Here is a 17,327-nt window from a genome sequence, read left to right as displayed (position 1 = left end):
AATGAAAATCTATAATAGCAGTGGTAACCTGGCTCTCTTTGAAGTTCTATTTAATTTTCAGATAAAAAGGATACATTATATGAAGGAAATAAGAGAGTTCCAAGAAATAAAGATAAATGAAAATCTGAACTAATCATGATAATATTGTTTCTTTACATTTTATTGGTTATGTTTTTACTCCTAATTTAAATGTTGCAATTGTAATACACAATGTATTATGAGTCCTAGCTAGAACTAACTACAAAGACCCTTCCAAGATTGTAACTGAAAAAAAGTATGCTCATTGTTTATCAAATTTTGAAGAAAATATACATTGTTACTCTCAAACTTGCTTTTTTTCCTGTCTGATTTGTTGTAGTTCTCTGTGTTCGAGACAAGCCAGCCTATTTTGCTTATAGACTGTATAGTGCAATCCATGTGAGTATGACCCACATATTTTTAAAATTTCTCCAGAAATTGTGTTTACTTCCTCAAAGAACCACTTTTACTTCCATTACTTAAATATTGATTTTCATTTTTAAACTGGTATGCAAATATACCCACTGAAAAGAAAATATTCTCAAGTGAAAAATATGGTATACACCAAAATGTGATCCATCAAATAACAATAACGCCATGCCTTCCGTATCAAATCGAGGAACCTAAGAAACATGATTCCTTGAGGTCTATCTCCTCCATTGCTTTAGTGTTTCTTAGCAACTAACAAACTGGTAGATCCAAATGCTTTTGTATCTTGCCAAAGACTTCAACCTCATACTCATCCAAGTGCAAAACACAGAGCATCAAGCAGAAAAGGTCAAAACATTACAAACTCTCTGCAGGAAACTGCTGCAGTCCTGAAGTTGAAAAGCACGAAATAGTATCAGAGGTTATTTTTAAACATAAAGTCCTATTTTAAAAACAATGTTTAAAAAGAGAAAGCTCGACAACAGTAAACTCTAAAGCTATTTTTTTGTGATTAAATGAGAATGTTTTCCACAGTTTAGTGTGCTAGTCAATCTCACACCCTTTGATGCATTCATTTTTAAAGAAACAATTACATGCCTGAGACAATTCACACCTTATTTATAATGTCCATGAAACATAATTAGAAAAAGAAAAGGCCTACACCCTGGCTGGCATAGCTCAGTGGATTGAGCGCGGGCTGCGAACCAAAGCATCATAGGTTCGAGTCCCAGTCAGGGCACATGCCTAGGTTGCAGGCCATGGCCCCCAGCAACCGCACATTGATGTTTCTCTCTCTCTCTCTTTCTCCCTCCCTTCTCTCTCTAGGGATGAATGAATAAAATCTTTTAAAAAAGAAAAGGCCTGATATAAATCATTATACATACTCCATAGCCTTGAAAACTCCATGAAATTATTTAAAACATTTCAGTAGTATAGTAATTTTAACATCAGAGTGTTTTATCCTTGAAGAAATTTTAATAGACAAACTTCTTAAAAGTAGCCACTATGCTGGGGTAACATGCTAATTGTCAAGAATATTTCTGTTATGTATCTTGGTAGAGAGTGTTTTTCATTTGTGTGCAAGAGCCCATGTATCCTGGGAACACAGGAGAAAGAGCAAATGCTCATTGCCCTCCTTTTCTCTCTTGTTCTATTTCCAAGCAGAAAATGTTGATTTGATTTTAAAAATTACATAAAATGGCATATTGGGCAATGCTATTGGATGATTTTGACAGTTTTCTTCTCCAACATAGCATAAAGCTTCACCTGTGGGTGACCACGGAACATAATCACAATTACTCTGATTCTAATTATGCCCAAATGAGGCTACTTATTCTAATAATAAATAAAACTGTATTCCTGCTGTGCGTGTTGTAATGCAAGAAAGGAAGGTATGTGTACATCCCAAGAGTTGGAAGGTCAACAGGGGGGATGTCTATTCAAGTGATCACATTTTTGATATATGAGGCCCTTAAATGTAAAATATTGGTCAAAAGCTGTTTTCACCACCCACAACCAAAAAAAAAAAACTTCTGTGTTTTTCTCCAGTGGACTTTAAATGAATGATATATGTGTTCGATATGACAATCTGGTTAGATCATTCACTTTAGTCACCTCAGATTAGGAAATGGTTGTTAGTGGTTCTATCTAAAACATTCAGACATCAAATCTTAGTTTATGCTTACTAGCCACTGGATGTCACCATTGCCCCAGTTGAAGACAGCTTAAAATTTCTTTGTAAAACAGTATCTTTTCTGAGGCTACTACACAAACATTGTTTTTTTTTTTGTATTTTTAGTATTTGAGTTTAAATCAGTAAATGTGTCAAGTGCCTGGAATTTTTATATCTATAATTTTCAGTAATGAACAGACTATAAAATAAAAATGTAATTGTTGTGTTAGACATAGGAACACTCATCTAACAGAGTTCGGAATCTCCTCCCACCTGGCCCCAGATTCCCCACCCCTCACGCAGCCAAGAAGAGTTTCTCCCTAGAACGAGAACGTGAGAAGATGCGCATTTTTACAGTGCAGTGTGTGAAGGCTGGCAAGGCTGGAAATTGCAGAGTCAGGGTGAAAGGATAAGGGCCAGCATTAGGACAGTGGCACTGGAAGTAAGAGATTAAGAAGTAAAATAGGTCGAATTCTTCATTGTCTGTGTACACAGTAAGAGAGGGGGAGGGAGAGGTCACTCTCAGAGTCGGGCTGGGGCAATTCCTTGATGCAGGTGCCAGTACTGGAGGGGTACAGGAAGAAGAGCACATTGCTCCAGAAAAAGAGGATGTGCCTCTTTTAGACTGGTTAACTGTAAGATACTTACTATCTTCTCACTTTTTTCTTCTTCTGCCTGTATCTTTTAGGACTTTGGTTTCCACAATAAAACTGTGATCAGGACTGTAATTGCCAGAAGTGAAATAGACTTGATGACCATAAGGAAACGATACAAAGAAAGATATGGAAAATCCCTATTTCATGACATCAAAGTAAGTCTCCCATACCTAGTTTATTTTGACCCATAATTTGTCCATTTTGGAAACTGAAATAAGAGCTTAAATTTAAATAACTTCATGTCAGAATCTAGAAAGTTAAATAGATTGACAGGGATGGTTGACTTCAGTCCATGGGACGGCCCTTCAGTGCATCAGCAGGGCTGAGGAAATCCCTTCCCGTCAGTGACAGGTCCTATTCCTCTTCCCTGTGTTTTAAGCAAAAACCATTGACATAGTCCTGTAAAACATTCATTCCCTAATTGTGTAATTGTGTTTTATGAGCTAAATTCTGAAGTATGATCAGCATCGACAAACTGCATTCTGCCACAAGACCACCTAAATTGTGAAGAGGCTCCTTAGATCAGTTCAGGGGTCCTCCTATATTGTCACAGAAGGCAGGGCCACCAGTCAAATTCTGTACACGGTAATCTGGAGGCATTTAACGCTGGGAGTTATGTAAAATTCTATACATGCATATCCCTTTAGCACTTGAAGGGCAAAGAAGCAATAATTCAGAAGTAATAAGCCAGTTTTACATTCTGATATGTCTAAACTTTACACTGGATTTTGATAACACCTAGGAAAGACTTATCAGAATGCATAGAACCACCTATGTAGTTTTTGGCACCCAGTAGAAAATGAAAATGTTTGATCCTTTTTACAAAAAAATTATAAAGAATTTCAAGATGGGGGCCCTGGCTGGCATACCTCAGTGGATTGAGCGCAGGCTGTGAACCAAAGTGTCCCAGGTTCGATTCCCATGCGTGGGTTGCAGCAACCATGGCCCCCAGCAACCGCACATTGATGTTTCTCTTTCTCTCTCTCTCTGTATCTCCCTCCCTTCCCTCTATAAAAATAAATAAATAAAATCTTTTTAAAAAATTAAAAAAAAGAGAATTTCAAGATGGTACCAGCAGAACATTAAACCAAAAACAGAGCCTTGAATATATTTTAAATTTTATTTCACACATACCTACCTTGTTTACATTGTTTTCCACTAAAATTTTCAATTGCATGAACAGCTTCTTAAATGAAAGAGTGATCCAGATTCAACTTGACAACCCAAACCCAGAGACCACAAAATAACAGAAGATCTTGTAGACCCTCAGATAGCCAAAGTGGTTTTTAAGAGGAAGAGTTGATGGACCAGTTAAGAGAAATCCTATTCTGTGTCTTTGATAAAAACTCTCCTTACATCACCTTCAAAATCCTAAACTTCTAGTGATGATAAACCATTTTTTATTGTGAAATACATGTCATACTCATTTTCTAAATAAATAAAATAATTCTAATACATTTACTGCAAATAATCACAGCCACCTTAAAATCTACTGATATTTACATATTAATCAACTTTACTACATGGATTTAAAGCAGTAAATTATAATTACATGACATTGTATAAGAGAAGGTTAATATGATGGCTGATTCATAACAAAGACAAGTTTTAGAGTTCCATTTATTTAATACTATCATTGTTTTGAAAAACTTAAAAACTATAGAAGGTTATAGAAAGGAAGATAAAAATTACCCTAGTTTTCTACTAAAGATAACCAGTAATAAAATTTGTTTTAGGTGCTTTTTGTCTTTTTAAAAATATATATAAATATTAATATGTTTTACTACTTAAAAGTTTATTATATAAATTATAAAGTATATAAATTATTCTTCTTTATTATATATTGCTTTTTAACTTTTTACTATAATACATAATATTATGGTGTACATTTTTTAGCATAAATCTTCATGCTCATCAATAATTGATCATTACTTCCTTAGGATATATTTCTTGAAGTAGAATTACTGCATTAATGAATGCAAAAATTTAGAAGTCACGTTAAAGCATATTGTCAATTTGCCCTTCAGACACTGTAAGGATTTATAGCAATAATATTAGGACACCCTTTTCTACACTTAAGAAGAAGAGTTAATTCTACTTCAAGCTATTCTTTTTACAAATACACACTAGGGTTCAATTAATTTTATGTGAACCCCTTTCTATTGACCATGATATTATTTTACAACTTCCACCGGGAATAATTCTCAGGACATATTAAACCTTTAGATGAAAAAAGTAAATAATTTTGGAAAAGCTAATGGCACATGGATGTTTCATACTGTAGTTCAGAGGAATTATAGTGTTTTTCAGAAATATTGTGACACTGTATTTTGAATACATTTTTTCCAGAACTTTGCCTCGGGGCACTATGAGAGAGCTCTGCTCGCCATCTGCGCCGGAGACGCGGAAGACTACTAAAGCAAGGGAGGCTTTGACGCCTGTGCGCCCACCTTGCAGGCCTGTCTCATAGAGACTTCTGGCATGAGTTTGCATTGTTAGCAGCATTATAACAAACTATAAAATCATATTTCCTCTCTGTCTTTAAAATTATTCTGAGCCAAAGAAAATATTGATAAATTTACGTGAGATTGAATTTTTACTTATTATCTACATCAATGATTTATTAAATTGTGTATAATGGCATAATAAAAAAATTACTGCAGTGAATTAGATTTTATTTACATGTGAAATATCAACTCCCTACAACCAAGACTTTGCTTGTGGCTGTCCTTAGCATGCTTGGGAAACAAACAAAAGCACAGTGTGTGGCCAGGTCTCTTAGAACACTCAAAACTCCTGCACAAATGCCAGATAGCTAAAATGAACATGTAAAGCCACCTTTAAAAGAAAATAAAGGTATAATACAGCAAAATGCAGTCAAGTACATGCTTATCAGACTTAGCTGTGAAAGACACTAGATGTAAAATAGGGGTTTGTGTGTGTGTGTTTGACAGCCAGTCTGGTAAAGGCAATTTATGTCTAGCTGATATTTTTTAATGTTGGTGCCTAAACAACTACTTACCCATCACTTTTGTTTTCACTTCTTTTTTTTTAATCCTTACCCGAGGACATTTTTTCATTGGTTTTTGGAGGAAAAGAGGAAAGGAGGGAAGAAGGGGGGGCGGGAAGAGAGAGAGAAAAAGAGAAAGAGAGGGAGAGGAACAAGGAGAGAGATGTGAGAGGAAACATTGATAGGCTGCCTTCTCCTCTGTGCCCCAACAGGGGATCAAACCTGCAACCTGGGTATGTGCCCTGACCAGTAATTTAGCTCACAACCATTTGGTCTGTGGGACAAGGTTCCAACCAACTAAGCCACACTGTCCAGGACAAGCGGTTTTTACTTCTTAATATCAGCATCCAAGTCTTTTGAAAATTATTATATGATTTGTGCCATCAGTAGAGCCTGATCCCTTTATGTGTCTCAACATTAAATATATTAGAAGCCGCAAGAAGAAAAACAGCAACTCACTGAGGTCAGATTTTGGAGAGACTCGAGCTTAATGCCACAATCTACCCTAGAACAAAAGCAGAAATATGGATGGATGAGCCCGCAACAAAGGGCTCCAACATAAGCAAGGGGAAACACAAAAACCAAGATCACAGGAAACAGTGCTTAATGAAGTTGCACAAAGAAAATGGAGACATATGTACAAAGTTGGAAGAATCACCCTACCTGATATCAAATTATACTACAAAGTCATAGTCATTAAGACAGCCTGGTACTGGCATAAAAGCATATAGAAAAATGGATCAGAGTAGAAAGCCCAGAAATAAACCCATGCCTTTATGGTCAATTAATACTCAACAAAGAAGGCAAGAACACACAACAGGGTGAAAGATAGCCTATTCAAGAAATGGTGTTGAGAAAATTGGACAAATATGTACAGAAAAGTGAAATTAGACCAACCACCTTCTTACACCGTACACAGAATAAACTCAAAATGGGTCAAAGATTTCAATATAAGACTCAAAACCATAAAAGTCCTAGAAAAATATACAGACAATAAAATCTTAGACATTTCTGGTAGCAATATTTTTTTGATATGTCTTCTTGGACAAGGGAAATGAAGGAAAAATAAACAGATGGGACCACATCAAACTAGAAATGTACCGCACAGTAAAGGAAGCCGTCATCAAAATGAGAAACAGCCCACTAAATGGGAGAACATATTCACCAATGATACATCCAACAAGGATTAATATCCAAAATTTATAAAGAACTTACAAAATTCAATACCACAAAAATAAACAATCCAATTAAAAAATAGGCAAAGGACCTGAACAGACACTTCTGCAAAGAGGACATACAGGGGTCCAATGGACATATGAAAAGATGCTCCGTGTCACTGGTCACCATAAAAATGCAAATTAAAACCACAATGACCCCTAGCTGGTTGGAGCTTTTTCCTGTAAACCAAAGGGTCATGGGTTCAATTCCTAGTCCGGGCACATGTCTGGTTTCAGGTTCAGTTCAAAAAGGCAACCGATTGATGTTTCTCTTACACATCTGTGTTTCTCTCCCTCTTTCTCTCCCTCCCTTCCCCTCTCTCTAAATCAATAAGCACGTCCTTGGGTGAGGATTAAAAAAAACACACAATGAGATATCACCTCACACCTGTCAGAATAGCTACCTTCAACAAACAACCAGTATTGGCAAGGATATGGAAACCCTCATGCATTCTTGGTTGGAATGCAGATTGGTGCAGCCACTGTGGAGAGCAGTATGGAGTTTCCTCAAAAAATTAAAAGTAGAACTGCCTTATGACCTAGAAATTCCACTTCTGGGAATGTATCTGAAGCAACCTGCAATACTGATTTGAAAGAATACATGCACCCCTACGTTCACTGCAGCATTATTTACAATATCCAAAATTTGGAAGCAGCCCAAGTGCCCATCAGCAGATCAGTGAATTAAAAAGCTGTGGTACATTTACACAATCAATACTACTTGGCCATTTTTTATTAAAAAAGGAACTCTCACCTTTTGCAACAGCATGAATGGACATGGAGATTATCATGCTAAGTAAAATAAGCCAGTCAGAGAAAAACAAATGCCATATGATTTAACTTATATGTAGAATCTAATGAACAAAATAAACAACAACAACAACAAAATAGAAACTGACTCATAGATACAGAAAACAGACTGACAGCTGTTAGAGGGGAGGGGCTTGGAGAGCTGGGTGATAAAGGAGAAAAGGTTAAGAAAAACAAATAAATAAATAAAACCTACAGACTCAGCCAACAGTATGGTAGTTACCAGAGGTGAAGCGGGGTGGAGGGAAGTAAAAGAGGGGTGACAGAAGGACATTTGGTCAACACACAGAACAATATACAGATGAAGCAACTGTATACCTGCAATGTCATAGAGGGGCTCCTGCCTTCTTGTAGGGAGGGGGTGCAGGCCCCCCCCAAGGGTTAACCCTTGAAATTTATATAATTTTATTAACTAATGTCACTCCAATAAATGCAATAAAATTAAAACTAAATAAATATGATACACTGGGTTTGGTTTCTATCTTTAAAAAAATTATCACATTTCAAGCTGAACAGAGGAATTGTTAGAGACACTTGGCATAGCTGCTTTACATGCTAAAATTCTTGGAAGAAAAATATTGTTAGAATTCTTGATGAGATTTTAGATATCTAAATAAAAACTTTCTCACTAAGACATCTTTTTTTAAAAAAAATATTTTTTTTCCAGAGACTGGGGAAGGGATGGAGAAAGAAACAGAAAAATAGCAATGGGACAGAAAAACATCGATCAGTTGATCGGTTGCCTCTCCGATATGCCCAACCAGGCACCAAACCCAAAACTTAGACACATGCCCTTGTTACAGAACAAACAAGGGGAGACCTGGGACGATATACTATTACTGAAAGAAGCCCCCAGGTCCGTTACGTCCACCGTCTATAGGAAAGATGTCTCTCAATGCCAGAGATTCATGAAAAGGAAATGTTTATTTAATGCTATACAAACTTAAAGTAGTGACCTAATGTCTTCATCAAAAATCCTAACGTCCCTTAAAACACCCACAAATAGACACAGTCCTTCCTTCCCCCTTTGCCCAGTCTAGGGTACCATATCTCAGGACAGGAAATAGAAGTCTGTGGCTCAGGCAGTCCTCTGGTTATTGCCAGTACTCTGTCTTGACTGGGAAACCTCCCTGGGTTCCCGGCACCCTCAGCTGTGTTGCCGGGATCTCTGCTAAAACCGGGTGGGGGTTCCCCCTCCTAAAGCTGCGGGGGTCCCCACTCTGGCAAAGACACATCGTCCTCTCTCCCAGGGCCGCAGGAGTCCCCAGTCAGCCAAAACCGCGTGTTTCTCTTCTCTCTTCAATGGCTGCCATGTCTGGGTTTAAATGTCCACGCCAATCTTCCTCTGCAGCCCCATTTCCGACTCCTCCTACACTTGGGCACACTTGCCCTCAATCTGCTATCTTTTCCAGCTTTTCTGGCCGCCATCGTGGGTCTGGGCAGGTGTGACCCCATGTCATGGAGCCAATCTTCTCCAAGCTCCCACGCAGGCGCTGTAACTCGGGGGACCTGCCCCCCAGTCCCATCTTGGGGGGGAGGTCCCTTTCCATCCCCCTGGCCTCGAGCATGGCCATAGCTATTTAGCATATCTAAGTGACCAGCCAAAGGCTATAGGTATGCTAAATGACCATGCCATGGATTAGCTGCAAAGCTGCCCTGCGTGTTCTTGCTCTGTGTGCCCCTTCCCCCAACTCACACCTGTGGGGGGAGGGGTGGAGACGTCTTAAAATCTCCTGGATGCCTTCAGTTCTGGACCCCATTTCAAATGCCCATTTGGGGTCCCCCCTCTTGGCTGCACCCTGTAACATCCTGACTAGGAATGTGACTGGTGATCATTTGCTTTGTAGGACCATGTTGCGCGTGGGTCACCGGCCAGCAGTGACCACGGAATGCTGTGGATGGCTCGACGATAAACACGCGAGAAAAAACGACACATGCACAGAGACAGACTAGTTTCTGTGGGGAAGTAGGGACGGAATGGCCACCCCCCCTAGTGGGGAGCGCGCCGATTTACCGTCCATACCTGCTTTTATTGGGCTCATGCTGCATAATAATTCAGGTAAAGTACAGTACTCATTAGGGGAAGTAAGGAACTATAGAAAACAAAGAACTCTGCCAGTCTATTGAGTTGGGGATCAAAGAGCTGTAAGACTGAGGAACAAACTAACTTCCTCCTAAGACCCTTCTCATTCAACTGAGAGCATTCTAAACAAAGAAGGTTTCACAGTAATTTACATGTTCTTTCTTAGGCCTGATCACCCCGGGAAATCCGCACTTCTCAGTACCGAGCTGTACCACCCTGTCATTGTTTCAGGCTTAGGTGGAGCAAGGGAACTAAGGCAACCGAGAGATAAGGAGATTTTCTTCCAGACGCTGAGAACTCAGACTTTGTCAAAGTTGAGGAGTGAGGGTCCATCACCCCCTTTTGCTGCAGCCCCCCAAGTCCTTCTTTTAGGGGGCCTCCCAAAGTGATCGTGCCTGGCTTAGGTCGTTCCCCCGTGGGGGAATCTTACCCGTCTTTGGCTAACCGACCAAGCTTTTTGGGGTTCAGTTATGAATAAAGCAGCAGAAGCAGCATTCCTGCCAGGGAGATAAGCTTTTGTCTCCTTGCTGGCTCACGGTTCCAAGGGCGTTCCCTTAGCTTTAGCCTAGGCGGGGGTTTCAGCCTCTGATACCAGTCAGGGCGGTTCCCAACAGGACCATGCCCAACAAACTGAGCCACCCTGGTCAGGGAAGACTAGGACATCTTTTGAGAAGTTGGTCAATACATTGTGAAATCTATACTTTAGCTAGGTAATGCATTTTATTTCATTGGTGCAGAATGAAAATCAAACCAAACACAAATCCAAACTTAAACAATGAGAGACTTTATTTGAAAAAACTATTGCAATAAGCGAAATGGCCTATTGCAACAAGTAAAGGACCAATGAAATAAGAAAACACATTCTCCCTCTGAGACCTTTAGCAGTCTCTAAGGTCAGCCAAAAAAGAATTTTAATTTCTAGCAATAAGGGCTAGAAAGAATCAGGTATGAGGGAATGGCGTGATGTGTGGTGTGACTGGACAATTGATCTGGGAATGTCTTTGATGACCTTCCTTGGCATAGTTGATCTGAGATAGTTGATCACGGAACGTGATCTGAGATAGTTGATCACGGAACGTGATCTGAGAATGCCTCCAGGCCATTTCAGGAGAGGCCTAAGGGCAGATTAAGGTACAGGGCCTTGGGGAGGGAAGAAGCCTTCCCCAAAGGGCAGACTAAAGTTGGTTGGGTCAAGTAAGCAGGTATTTTGTCAGCAGGAGAAAACAGTTCAGCTAATCATTTAATGAGACAAAGAATGGGAATTTGGAGGGTTATGTTGAGGATTGTCACAGGTAAACAAGGGGGTCATTTGAAAGTCTAATCTAAATCATGTCAGAAAGGGCGGTTCTTTGCAGTAAACCATTTCCTGAAACATGGAGGAGCAAGAAAATTTCTTGACCATCTGTTTTCCAGGAGCACAGTACTTGGGTAAAGTTTAACATTCAGTCTTTTTTTCCTACGATTTGATTGAATGCTTTACTCAGTTGTTTAAATGCTAACACAACATTGTCATCTTCATCATCACAAAATTCACTCAGTGAAATCCTGTAAAAGATTAAGTGTTTCAATCATTATCATTGCTATCTGTACTTTATGATGTTTAGCTGGTTATATGATCTTTAAACGTGAAATTGTTTACTATACCTGATAGATCGAACAGTAAGTGCAAAATCCTTGAGTAAATGATAAGCATCTCCCATATTTAACCTACAGGAAAAAAGACAAAGTAACATTTAAATGAATAAAATTTGGTTTTGGTGTGTTATTAATCTATAGTAATGAAGTAAATTACCACCTAATTGCTGACTTTTCCACAAACAAAATAAAAACAGATACGGAGAGACTGCAGGAAAGTGTATGTGTCCTTTGCAGCCAGTATTTTATTATGATCCTTTTAGTCCTAAATTGACTAAACTAGTAAAGAGATTGATCATTTATCAAAAAAAAATTATGACTAGTTCTCTCATGTAGTAGTACATTATTATTACCAAATTGAAGTAGGTCACATATGTTAAAAACAGTGCTGAAAATAAGCAATGTCACTGAAAATGCAGCATAGGCAGCTCCAAGGACAAATCCTTCCACAGAAACATAAAAAATATGTATATTAGCAAAAACTGTCAGAATCAACTTTGTCAGAACTCTGGAAAATAGTCAAAGGTTAGATTCAAACAGCAAAAATGTTTAGAAGAGAGAAAAGCTTTGTGACGTCTTATTTGCCCTGTCCCCACCCTCCTGCCAGTTTAGGGATAATCTTAAAGACAGCATCCTGTTGATATTGTGGTGCTAGGAGGAGTGAGGGAGGGGCCCTAGGAGGAGGTTGCCCTAGGCAACAGTAAACAAGCTAGCTAAGAGCAAGACAGATCTCCCTACCTTTGGGTGGAGACTCAGCATGGGGAGGTGCAGATTTGCCATTCTAGGACAGGATTAGCTGAGAAGCTGCATGCCTCTAGAGCACATGGAATTGTGGACCAAAAGATTTAAACAGAAGGAGGGCAGAGAGTTTCTTTCTCTTCCTCGGGAGCCACCTGGATGATTGTGCTACAGCTGCCTGTGTTTCTCAAAGGGCAGTATTTTTAAATGGCAGAAGGAACTCTGGGCACAGCCTACAATTGGGCTGGCCTGGCAGAAGGTGGCAGGGTTAGTCCTCTTTGTGTACTGTAGGGGGTGCAGATTCTGAGGCAGAAGCCTGCCATTCCTCCAAAATTGTGTAGCTCTTGTATCTTATGTTGTTTTAGTTTGTAAGCTAATCTTACAGAAATAAGATAATTAAAAGTTAACAGAGGGGATGACAGGGGAGTTTAAGAGTTCAAGATTTTAGCCTTAATTGATAGGCTCAAGTGATCAATGCATGTTGAAAGCTGTTATTCAAAATTGTGTAGCTTTTGGGTAAAGATTCCTTTCCTTTTTCCCAAAACTGCTGCCTCCAGAATTTTGCTTGGAGGGTGGAGGTGGGCAGTGGGACCCCACTTGCTGTTCGGGGATACTGTGTTCCCACTGTGGCCCTGATCCCTGGTCCCAGAGGGAGCAGAGCTGACCTTTCTAACAAGGAATGCATTTATCTGTCTTGTTTTACCTGTGTGGTAGCTGTCTAAAGGATCGAGGTGAGGAGCTTATCTTTGTTTTGCCTAGCTCAAATCTCACTCAGGAAGGAAAAAGGCAAATGCAAAGGATAACCTTTTGCCCACTGCAGCTGACTACCCAGGGCAAAAGATTACAATTGAGTCAATGCAATTGAGTAATGAAAACCTGTGAGAAAAATCTGGCAAAGAGAAACCAATATATTGGGGAATTTATTGTAGAAAGCCATGCTCATGCCTAGGGCAGGACACATGCTTAGAAAAGACCTGAGAAGACCCTCTGGCTAGTCTTCAAAATTAGTACAAGCAGGAAGTGAAGGATAAGGCAGAACTGTAAATTGACTAAGTGTTTATAGGAGTATCCGAACTCAGAACCAAACTGCAAAAAATGGGAGAAATTTTTTCTTTGTTTTTCCCCTCCTCCTCCTTTATCTTCTCTCTTCCTCCTCTTTCTTCTCCTGGTCCTCTTCCTCCTTCTCCTTCTTCTCCTTCTCTCTCCCCCTCTCTCTTTCTCTCTCTCACACACACACTTTTTTTGCTTTCCTTCCATATTCTCTTTTATCTTGTGTTCAAAAAATTCTGTCAAAACACTAACTGACTATAAACTAAAACACAAAGACTTTGGAGATCACACCTAATGAAGAATACAGACTTAAAAAATAGTTTAGAAAATCACTAAGTAAAACAACAGACGGTGGACTACTAGAACAAAAAAAAAAAAAAAACTGAGAAGGAAGAAAATTCCAGAATTACATTATAATATTCAAAATGTAGAGTTCCCAAACAAATTTTTTTTAAACAGATTTGGAATTTTTTTTTAAAGATTTTATTTATTTATTTTTTAGAGAGGGAAGGGAGGGAGATAGAGAGAGAGAGAGAGAAACATCAATGTGCGGTTGCTGAGGGTCATGGCCTGCAACCCAGGCATGTACCCTGAGTGGGAGTCGAACCTGCGACACTTTGGTTCTCAGCCCACGCTCATTCCACTGAGCTACGCCAGCCAGGCCAAACAAATTTTGAAGCATGAAAAGAAATAGGAAAGTGTGCACATTGACCCAAAATTATCAGAAATTATCCCTGAGAAACAACAAAAAAAAATAAGTATGAGACATAAAAAACAAATACCAAAATAGAAAAAGTAAGTCCTTCCTCATCAGTAATTACTTTAAGTGTAAATAAATCAAATTATTCAATGAAAAGTTAAAGGCTGGCCATACTGATAAAATATAGACATCATCTAACCGTATACTGTCAGTGAGAAACTTACTTTGTATCCAAAAACACAAAGATATGGAAAGTGAAAGGATGAAAAAGATATTCTATGAAAATAATAAACAAAAGAGAGCTGGGGTGGCTTATACTAATACCAGGGAAATAGATTTCAGGTCAAACACTGTTACATGAGGCAAGAAATACATTATATATTGATGAAAAGGTTGATTGACCTAGAAGACAAAATGATTATAAACATATAGATCCCAAACAACAGAGCCCCCAAATATATGCAACAAACATTGACAGGATTAAAGGGAGAAACTGATAGGATTAAAGTAACAGTAGAATACTTTAATACCCCACTTGCAATAATGGATAGAATATCTAGAGAGAAGAGCAATAAGGAATAAATGACTTAACACAATAAGTTATTCTAAAGTGTTTCTTTATAAGAAATAAATGACTTAACACAATAAGCCAACTAGACCTAACAGACATAGTTAGATGACTACATTCAACAACGTACATTCTTCTCATATGCATATCAAGCATTTGCCAGAAGAGCCCATATTTTAGACAAAACAAGTTTCAATATATTTAAAAATGTTGGCCCTGGCTGGCGTAGCTCAGTGGATTGAGCGCGGGCTGGGAACCAAAGTGTCCCAGGTTCGATTCCCAGCCAGGGTACATGCCTGGGTTGCAGGCCAGAACCCCCAGCAACCGCACATTGATGTCTCTCTCTCTCTCTCTCTCTCTCTCTCTATCTCCCTCCCTTCCCTCTCTAAAAATAAATAAATAAAATCTTTAAAAAAAAAAAATGTTGAAGTCAGACAAAGTATCCTTTCATACCACAATGAAATGATGTTACAAACCATTAAAAGAAGGAAAATTGAAAAAATAACAAATATATGGAAATTAAACACCACACAAACCATGGATCAAAAGAGAAATCACAGAAAAATTAGAAAATGCTGAGAAACAAATGATAGTAAAAGCACAGCATGCCAAAACTTATGGGATACAAAGAAAACCGTGCTCAGAAAGAAATTTATACATTAATACCTACATTAAAAAATATAAAAGATCTCAAATCAACAACTGAATTTTACACCTTAAGGAACCAGGAAAAGAAGAGTGATCCAAAACTTCAGTTACCAGAGGAAAGGAAATGGAAAAGATCAGTGTGGTAATAAATGAAACAGAGAATACAAAAATAATAAAGAGGATCAATGAAACAAATGTAGAATCTCAGAAAAGATCAACAAAATTGATAAACCTTTAGCGAGCCTGACAAAGGAGAAAAAGAAAGATGCAAATAAATAAAAGCAATGAACATGGCAACATTACTACCTATGCTGTAGGAAAAAATAAATTATGTGAGAGTACTATAAACAACTGACTCTACACCAAAAATGAGATAATCTATGTTAAATGGACACATTACTAGGAATATACAAATTACCAAAACTGTTTTAAAATATATAGAAAACTTTACTGGTGAATTCGAGAATTAACACGAACCTTCCTGACTCATTTTATGAGCCTACATTACCCTCATACTGAAACCAAACTACAACAATACAAGAAAGCTATAAACTAGTATCCCTTATGAATACAGATGCAAAGATTCTCAACAAAATAACAGCAAACTGAAAGCAGCAGCATATTTAAAAGATTATACACTATGACTTTGTGAAATGTATCCCAGGAATGCAAAAAACTCAACATAAGAAAATCCATTAATGTCCATACTACCCAAAGCAATATATAGATTCAGTGCAATCCTTATTAAAATACCAATGACATACGTCACAGATTTAGAATAAATATTTCAAAAATTTATACGGAACCAAAAATGGCCTAAGAGCCTCAGCAATCTTCAGAAAGAAGAACAAAGTAGGAGGGATCACAATTCCTGATATCAAACTATATTATAAGGACACTATAATCAAAACATTCTGTCTGACACTGGCATAAGAACAGACACACAGATCAATGGAACAGAATAAAAACCCAGAAATAAACCTATGTCTCTATGGTCAATTAATGTTAGACAAAAAGAGGCAGGAGCATAAAATGAAGTAAAAATAGCCTCTTCAATAAATGGTGTTGGGATATCTGGACAAGTGCATTCAAAAAAAGTGAAACTTGACCATGAACTTACACCATATTCCAGAATAAACTCAAAAATGGATAAAAGACATAACCATAAGCTGTGCCACCACAAAAGTCCTAGAGAATATAGGCAGTAAAATTCCACATATCCCACACAGCAATATTTTTGCTAATATATCCTCTAGAGCAAGGGAAATAAAGGAAAGAATAAACATATGGGACTACATCAAATTAAAAAGCTTCAGCATGGCTAAATAAAATATCATCAGTATGAAAAGGGAACCAACCATATGGGAAAACATATTTGCCAATGATGCTCTGGACAATAGTTTGATCTCCAAAATATATAAACAACACATATGAATAAACATCAGGAAGACAAACAATCCAACTAAAAATTGGGCAAAGTACCTGAACAGACACGTCTCCAAGGAGGACATACAGAGGGCTCAGAGACATATGAAAGGATGTTCAACATCACTAGCCATCAGGGAGATGCAAATTAAAACCACAATGAGATACCACCTCACACTTTCCACCTCACACCACCAGTCAGAATGGCCATCACAAACAAATTAACAAACAACAAGTGCTGTCAAGAATATGGAGAAAAGGGAAACTAGTGCACTGTTGGTGGGACTGCAGACTGGTACAGCCACTATGGAAAACAGTATGGAATTTCCCCCAAAATCTTAAAATGGAACTGCCTTTTGACCCAGCAATTCCACAGCTGGGATTATACCCTAAACACCCTGAAACACCAATTCAAAAGAACCTATGCCCCACAATGTGCACAGCAGTACAATTCACAATAGACAAGTGCTGGAAATAGCCTAAGTGCCCATCAGTAAACTAGTTGATCAAAAAACTATGGTACACTTACACAATGGAATACTACAAAGCAGAAAGAAAGAATGAACTCCTACCTTTTGTGACACCATGGATGGAACTGGAGAGTATTATGTTAAGTGAAATAAGCCAGGTGATGAAAGACAAATACCGTATGATCTCACCTATAAGTG

General features: G+C 38.3%; 2 protein-coding genes across 2 annotated transcripts in view; one reads left to right on the top strand and one right to left on the bottom strand.

Annotated features, from left to right (window-relative positions):
- The window catches only part of ANXA10 (annexin A10), a 68,431-nt gene extending 62,989 nt beyond the window's left edge, over positions 1–5,442 (top strand). The window contains exons 10-12 of the mRNA XM_045831384.1: positions 359–417; positions 2,808–2,930; positions 5,125–5,442. Coding sequence (XP_045687340.1) covers positions 359–417; positions 2,808–2,930; positions 5,125–5,193 — 251 coding nt within the window. The 3' untranslated portion in view covers positions 5,194–5,442. The remainder of the gene's footprint in view (positions 1–358; positions 418–2,807; positions 2,931–5,124) is intronic.
- A 5,042-nt stretch (positions 5,443–10,484) lies between these two features.
- LOC123814065 (probable ATP-dependent RNA helicase DDX60) overlaps positions 10,485–17,327 on the bottom strand; it is a 78,042-nt gene continuing 71,199 nt past the window's right edge. The window contains 2 exon segments of the mRNA XM_045831625.1: positions 10,485–11,440; positions 11,540–11,602. Coding sequence (XP_045687581.1) covers positions 11,338–11,440; positions 11,540–11,602 — 166 coding nt within the window. The 3' untranslated portion in view covers positions 10,485–11,337.

This window comes from Phyllostomus hastatus, unplaced genomic scaffold, assembly GCF_019186645.2.
Source record: "Phyllostomus hastatus isolate PE091 unplaced genomic scaffold, TTU_PhHast_1.1 phas_contig_159, whole genome shotgun sequence".
Taxonomy (NCBI): Eukaryota; Metazoa; Chordata; class Mammalia; order Chiroptera; family Phyllostomidae; genus Phyllostomus; species Phyllostomus hastatus.
Note: the sequence above shows the minus strand (reverse complement) of the source record. Positions and strands in the feature narration are given on the sequence as shown.